The sequence below is a fragment of the Eurytemora carolleeae genome, unplaced genomic scaffold (genome assembly GCF_000591075.1).
Source record: "Eurytemora carolleeae unplaced genomic scaffold, Eaff_2.0 scaffold2679, whole genome shotgun sequence".
Classification (NCBI taxonomy): domain Eukaryota; kingdom Metazoa; phylum Arthropoda; class Copepoda; order Calanoida; family Temoridae; genus Eurytemora; species Eurytemora carolleeae.
Window position 1 is genome coordinate 1 of NW_019398606.1, and position 8207 is coordinate 8207.

General features: G+C 32.8%; 1 protein-coding gene across 1 annotated transcript; it reads left to right on the plus strand.

Annotated features, from left to right (window-relative positions):
* Positions 1-1464: 1464 nt before the first annotated feature.
* Positions 1465-6852, plus strand: LOC111717529 (uncharacterized). The gene is made up of 5 exons (XM_023493024.1): positions 1465-2027; positions 3665-3747; positions 4219-4338; positions 5612-5799; positions 6078-6852. The coding sequence occupies exons 1-5, from the start codon at positions 1894-1896 to the stop codon at positions 6840-6842; spliced, it is 1290 nt and encodes a 429-aa protein (XP_023348792.1). The 5' UTR covers positions 1465-1893; the 3' UTR covers positions 6843-6852.
* Positions 6853-8207: the final 1355 nt, after the last annotated feature.

Genomic DNA, 8207 nt, shown 5'->3' on the forward strand with positions numbered 1-8207 from the left:
GTCATGGCGCCAATGAATTGACCGGGACCAAATTCTGATATCTCCACCAATTTTGAAAACTAAAAAGAAAGACCAATTTTTGGAAATCCCAGATTAGGAGAATATACAGAGAATGTTTAGCAGTTGAGCCATTTCGCAAAGGAACTCAGCGTAGATTGAAAACGATACACACGATTCTTATTTCTTTTGAAAGCCTGTGCGGTACATCTATAAAATTTACATTTGTGATTAAAGTCTCCTCTTTTCCGGGTAACCCTGTAAAATCATAGATTAATCATACAGTTTGGTTGTCGTTTATATCAATACTAGCCTTAGCCATCTTCTAAATTAATTGTGAACATGTTGTCTTTGTGTACATTGTAAAACAAAACAAAAATGATTCGCGGATTTTCACAAAAAATTTTGTGGATTTTCAAATTTTTCAAAAATTTAATGAAGATCGAATTTTGATGGAGACAAATATTTAAAATTTCAATCATTCATAAACCTTCCCTGGGGTCCCTAGATGTCCCACAACAAATTTGGGCCCGATCGGTTCAGCCGTTTTGACGTTTATTGGATACAAACAGACAGACAGACAGACAAGCAGACAGACAAGCCAAATTTATATATAGATAATGAAGACGATTTTTATATTTAAGTTTTTATTTCTAAACAGCTTTTTTCAACTTACAATATTACAAAAAAAACAAAGAGAAGTTGTTTATTGAGAGCTTCTCTTTGCTTCCATGTTTATGTGTTATTAGAAAATTTAAATCGAAATTTGTCTTTATTGTATTGATATAAACGACGACGACTGTAATTAAACATTTGTTGGGTAAAAATTGAAATAAGAAGAATGTTTTCACAATTTGTAAGTAAAGGTATCCAACAGTGTTTTCTTGATTGATGACTTAAAGGCGCTTAGACGCACCCTTTTAGCACGCTACCTCTCTGCTCTATTCTAGTTGATGGAGCTAACGAATTGACTCTTCAAAGGGAGTGGTTTATTAAAGATGGGGGGGGGTGGATGGGGTATTTTGGTTTTGTTCTGTAAGCTAAACACCAGTTTCTTTTGGGTTTTGCATATTATATATTATTTTCTGCTTTATACAGGGTGTCCCAATAAACATAGGAATTAAGTGACGAATTCGATATCGTCTTTTTAAATAATTCTTTGATTTAGTATAGTGATGCCTACTGAGAAAGCTGTAATCTGTAAGAGTTTCGTCTGCTATGTTCACATTTTGTTTGTTTATGTTTTGACTNTTTTCATAAAATAAACTCTAGCAGACATAATAATATTATGGCTTTTGAAATTAGGCATTACAATGCTAATTCATAATTCAAAGACGATATCGAATTCGTAACTGAATTCCCATGTTTTTTTTGGGACACCCTGTATATCACAGATTTAGAAGTTGCACTAATTTTGAATATGAGTTTTTTGAATATTCAGTTTCAAGTACAGAATAGTGTTATCAACAACTGACTGAGTCGACTGTACGGGATTTCTTTATTCCTCCACCTTAAGTTTAACAGTGCTGCAACTTATCATAAAGATGAACAAGAAACAATATTAAATAAACTTCAAGTTTTAGTGAATAATGAATTGGACTTTTAGATGAAATCTAAAATATGATATATTATAGTTTGTTCTGTATACTCATGAAAGTTTAAATTTAGTTTGAAAAATTATGTTATATGTTCGCATACGCAGGGAAACCGATGAAAACCACACAGACAGATAGGTAAATAGATAGATAGATAGATATTTAGGCAGGGATGGTTTGGTCCCAGCCTGCCCAATAGTAAGGTAGTGGATGCAGATACCTGGAGAGAGGAGAGAGAGGAGAACCTGACAGCTTCAGGTCTTTAGTTCGCTCCGGGTACCACCTAGAGTAGGCTCAGAGAATGAACCAGAATGGGATTATCTTCATAACGTTGTTAGGTTTCGGATTACTGGCTCCGGCCAGCTCAGATCTTACTCCGGAGAAGTGGGAACCAAGGAACCTTGGAGATCAATCCTGGAGAACTATCTCTAACAGGTGAACCTTGGGCAGATTTTACTGTTTATACTTTTATCTTGCAATAAAACCAACCCAGGAAAAAAAACCGTTTGTTTACATAAACAATTGTTTAATTGGAAGAATGTGAAAGTGATACCTTTTAATAAAAACTTTTAATAAGATCAAAATCCGATTGGTTTAACCTTTTTAATAATGTACATACTTATATACCATGAACAAGAATATTTCAATACTTTACTTGAGGGCGTCATATAGGCATAATCAGTATAAACGCAAGAATGCCACAAGATCAAACATCAAATAATCAAAACTCAGGAAAACTTCAAAAATTTGTGCGCTCAGCAGTTCAGGAACATAAGCTATTATAAACAAATTAAAGTATATATACCATGAACAAGAATTTTTCAATACTTTACTGGAATGCTTCATAGGCATACTCAAAATAAACGCAAGAATACCATCAAACATCAAATAAACCAAAAACTTCAAAAATTTGTGACCTGAGCAGTTAGGGACATTAGCTATTTTAAACAAATTAAAGCATCTTTCTCATGTTCATGCAATAAATATTGTTCTAAATATCAGTAAATATTAAAAAAAAAATATAAATATTTAAAAACGATGCAATAGTAATAGCATCACCAACTACGATCACAAACCACCACATTTCTCTCCAAACTTTTTTTCCTCCACCGCCCCCATATTCAAGCAAGGTTTCTCTATTAAGTGAAGCATTATGGTTTTAAAACAATGAAGGAACCTGACAAAATTCAACATTTTTTAATCGAGAGGTTTACAGGAGGGTATCGATGTGAATTTTACATGAGTGTTTACTTGATATTTAAACGGCAGTTCAGTTATGTTCGTCTTTTTGTTCAGATTTCTAAGCAATTAGGTTATTTCAGACTGAATTCGAAGAATCTGTCCGTATCTAATTGTAAATACAAAATGACGAATAGAATAACGAAAGACAAAAGATTCCAGAGGAAATGTAGAAAAGTGATTTGTAAAAAAAGATCGGAAAATACTTGAGCAACTACAAAACTAGCTGACAGAAGTTGCAAATGAGAATTTTAAACGATATAGAAAGATAAAAAATATAGAAAGATGAAAGACATAGAAAGATAAAAGATATAGAAAGATTTAAGACATTGAAAGATAAATGATACAGAAATAAATAAGATATAGAAAGATAAATTTAATTGAAAATAAAATACATTGAAAGATAAACGATATAGAAAGATAAAAGATATAGAAAGATATAAGACATTGAAAGATTATAGATATAGAAAGATATATTAGATTGAAAATAAATTACATTTAAAGATAAAAGATATAGAAAGATAAAAGATATAGAAATATATAAGACATTGATAGATAAACGATAAATGTTGATATAAGACATTGAAAGATAAACGATATAGAAAGATAAAAAACCATAGAAAGAAGAAAGAGATGAAAAATACAATTGAGATACGAAATAAAAGGTAGAAGAAGGAAAGAGATGGAGAAAGATAGATAAAAGTGATATAAAAATAAAGAACCACAGACTCATACCAGATATATATAGAAATAGACGAAAAAAAGGTTTGTGCATACATAATACAATGCATAAAGTATAAGAGAGATAATGAGGCTAAGAATAAATATTTCAGGGTTGAGTTGAAGGAGAGTATTGACTCCAAGGTTGGATTTATCTCCGTCCTGGTGGATAACGGGACGGAATATCTTCATCTAGGTAGGTCGTACACCACACATTCTTATTAATTCATTAACATCATGATAAATTGATTCAATCCAACCCATGATATAATCAATCACTTATCATAAATGGATCTTATAAACATAATTATTCATCAATTCTTATATTGAATGTGATTAACTAATTGAAAGATCAGAAGTAATATGGAATATGGAAGGCTAGTGCTGAACATTTTCCTAAAATAAATTCCTGCTTTTACGCTCTTACAAAATGCATGCATAATACGTGACACAACGAAATGATATCCAAATTTGAAGTTGGACAATGGGGAATATCATTAATCCCAAACTAGAAAAGTCCGTTGGAAAATCTTTGAGCGGATTAATTGATATGTTTGTGACATTAGACTTTTTGCATAAATGATCCTAGCATCGTGAAATATTGATTGTAAAATCTTTTTTTTTAAATAATCACAAACATTTTTGTTTTGATTGTTTTATTTGCTAGGAGGAGATATAAACTCTTTTTTACCAATAGTATCCAACCCTGCAGATTCTACTCCAACATCAGATCTAACCCTGGAGCAACTCATCAAACTCATCCTAGAAGATCCAACCTCGGATACAGGTAAACCTATCCTAGAGGATCCAACCTTGGATACAGCTAAACCTATCCTAGAGGATCCAACCTTGGATAAGGTAAACCTATCCTAGAGGATACAACCTTGGATACAGGTAAACCTATCCTAGAAGATCCATCCTCGGATACAGGTAAACCTATCCTAGAGGATCCAACCTCAGATACAGGTAAACCTATCCTAGGGGATCCATCCTCAAATACAGGTAATCATATCCTAGAAGATTCATCCTCGGATACAGGTAAACCTATCCTAGAGCATCCAACCTCAGATACAGGTAAACCTATCCTAGAGGATCCAACCTTGGATACAGGTAAACCTATCCTAGAAATTCATCCTCGGATACAGGTAAATCTATCCTAGAAGATCCATCCTCGGATACAGGTAAACCTATCCTAGAGGATCCAACCTTGGATACAGGTAAACCTATCCTAGAAATCCATCCTCGGATACAGATAAACCTATCCTAGAAGATCCATCCTCGGATACAGGTAAACCTATCCTAGAGGATCCAACCTCAGATACAGGTAAACCTATCCAAGAGGATCCAACCTCAGATACAGGTAAACCTATCCTAGAGGATCCAACCTCAGATACAGGTAAACCTATCCTAGAAGATACAACCTTGGATACAGGTAAACCTGAGGATACAACCTTGGATACAATCCCGGATACAGGTAAACCTATCCTATTGATTATTTTCAATTGTGATTTTTTTCTTAAATGACTTTCTGATTTAGAAACAAAGGAGTAAATGATCAAAATTCAACTATTTTCAATCTAGTAAACCGACGATTTACATTATTAATCAGATAAATGGTTAAAGGGTAGCGTTTCAATCGGACATCCTCCTCTTTTTTTAATAAAAAACTTCTTTAAATTATTTTCAAAACCGTTCTTTTAAAAGCCAAAAAAAGGAATATAGAACTAGAATATATCGATAGAAATAAAAAAATATTAATCCTTTCCTTAGCACTGAGGCTATATGTGTGTTGAAATTAAATTATCGATGTTAATTAAGAATAAGATTAAATCTTGTAAAATGCATAATTCAAACCACAATAATTTTATATTAAACTTTCTTTTCTACTTAAACTCCTACCTAAACTCCTAAAATGTATTATCTATTTAGTTTACTTAATAAGGAAGCTGTTTGTTTTAAACCAATTCTCGCTGTAACGAATTGGGCTTTTTGGATGGACACACAACCTTAAAAAAAGAATTTATCATTTATTTATTAAAAATGCATATTTAAATGTTTAGGATTACATCTCAAATTTGCATCTAAAGATGTCATATCATCGTCCCTTGATGTCCTTAAATCCGTCCTGACGTCTCCAAATCAGTCCTCAGCCAGACCTATCCTCGTGGAGTCGACTGTACTAATATCTGATCCTAGATCAACGGAACCTATTTCAGATCCAACCTCGTTCATTAAACAAGTTTCTCAGGTATAGATCCATTAATAAATTATATAAGAAACGACTGCTGATCAGTATAAAATTGTACAATCCTCAGGCCCATCTTTGCACGACAAATCCTTACAAGAAGCGGCATTCTTTAGTAACTTTTAGTTAAAAAAACATTTTCGTCAAATTGTCAAAGAAATGAAAAAGATAGTTTTTAAAAACTCCCAGCACTATCCATAGAAGTTATGAATACTATACGAAGGAAAAACACCTTTTTTATTTTAAATTTTAAAGATGAATTTACTTGAAAATTGTCTCAGGCTCCCGGGTTGATCCCTGTCCTGGGTTGGGGAACCTATCATGGGATGGATAAAGTCTGGAATAAGCTGAAGGAAGATGATATCCTGCTCCAGTTCCAGGCTATCCGTATCATTCAGATGGTTCAGGATCTGTTCCTCTACCCGGAGAAGATAAAGGATCAAGATGTCAGATTTCTCGATCTTCTGCTCAAACGTAAAGAGCGGAGTAACCCAACCTCGTTCACAGTTCTAGCTTTAGCACAACTCCTTGATGCTATCGAGTCTAACGGACACCATGAGCTAGAGAAGGATCCTTATGTTCCCAGAAGAGCGTTTAGACCACCCAGAACTAATCCTATCCGTGAAATTCTGCCCGACTACTATCTCCAGTCCTCGGGATACACCAAGGAGGACGTGGAAAAGATGCTCTCCTTGACGGAGGGGATCGACAGGGTTGGGTTTGCTCTTAGAGCAGGTTTGGTCCAGAATACTGAATCTGTTGAGCAGGTTTCAAGATTACTCGTCGGGTATCCGAACCGGTTTCTGATTGTTTCCGCGAAACCTCTAGACAAGGACGGACGGGAGAGTATCAAGGGTCTATTAAACAAGGTTGGGACGGATCGTGTACTGATTGAGCTATCGGAGCAGAACTCTGAAATCATGAGTAGAATACCACAACCAAAGGAACCTCGGAGCAGTTCAAGCTCTTCAGTCAAAATAAATTCATCAATTATATTTCATGTATTCAATATTATCATATTTTTTAGTTTGAAAAATACAACTTAATTTTATTGTACTTTATTTGTTATAAATCAATTAATTAACTGAAATTCTAATGTTCTAATCCTTATATCTTTGCAACCTGCAGGGTGATAATGTATCAAGATCTTAAAAATAGCTTAAATGATATCAAATTATTGAATAACTTGGATGGAAAAACATGTAAATATTATGATATTGATGAATTTCAAACCAAATTCAAATGATTTCTCTGTGTTTTCTTTAAATATTCGTAGCTATACCTGGATATGAAACTATTGGGGAAGGAGTAGGATCATACTTTGAAGATAAACTTTCTAAATCACACTTTATCAAAATAAAAACTGGAAAAACTGATTTCAAAATAATTGGAAATATTTATCGGCCTCCAGGATCAAATATAACTGTTTTCTTAGATAAATTACAAGAAATTTTAAAAATTATTTCTCTTGATCAATTATTATCCAAAGCTGAAGAAGTAATATTGATGGGAGGTTTTAATATTAATCTTCTTAATCATGATAACCATGTTGGAACTTCTAATTATTTGAATATTCTGCTTAATTTTGGTCAACTTCCTCTTATCCCACTTCCTTCTAGAGTAACTGATCACTCAATCTCTTTAACAGATCATGTTTTATCAAATACAAAGAACAAAGAACAAATTGAGAACGGGTTAGTTTAGTCTTCCTTATCTGATCATTATCCTGTTTTTTTAATTAATTTGAGTTTGTGGCTAAAACTTAATACCTCCATTTTGTTTAGAAAAAATATGCCTTTTGATGATCAACAATACAACTTAAAGATTGGGGACGAAATTATCGAAAGAATAGGGTTAGGTTGTAAAGAAAAGTATTTTAAATTTGTAGGAGTTAGATTTGATGAGTTTCTAAAATGGAATTTTTTACTAGACCACATATGTACTAAAATTTCAAGTGCGATATTTGCACTAAGAAATGTAAAAAATATCCTTCCTTTAAGAATTAGGAAGTAAATATATGATAGTCTTATTAAATGTCAACTAGAGTATGGTATTTTATCTTGGGGTCCTTCAGTAAATAGTAGATTAGGTAAATTATCAACAATACAGAAAAAAGCTCTGCGAGTTCTAGCTGATAAAGGTTATGCTGCACACGCAGATCCACTTTTTCACAAACTTGAAATTCTAAAAATAAAAACATGATCAAATTTAATTCTGCTATTTTTATGGAAAACATTCATTATCTTTTAACGTAGTGTTCATAAGTTATAAATTAGAATTAGTTTATAATAAGTATCTTAAAAGATTTAATTACTACGGTTTTTCTTCCAAGGACCTGGAACTCTATTACATTGAAAAAAAATCCCTAGACTCCATAACAAGTTTTAAAACAAGTTGAAATAAAAGGTTTC

What these genes read in the sequence shown, in the direction of transcription:
- LOC111717529 (XM_023493024.1), top strand. Translation starts at nt 1,894, where the DNA reads ATGAACCAGAATGGGATTATCTTCATAACGTTGTTAGGTTTCGGATTA. An exon ending in GACGGAATATCTTCATCTAG is followed by an intron (nt 3,748 to 4,218) that starts GTAGGTCGTACA and finishes TTTATTTGCTAG; the next exon opens with GAGGAGATATAAACTCTTTT. An exon ending in TCATTAAACAAGTTTCTCAG is followed by an intron (nt 5,800 to 6,077) that starts GTATAGATCCAT and finishes AAATTGTCTCAG; the next exon opens with GCTCCCGGGTTGATCCCTGT.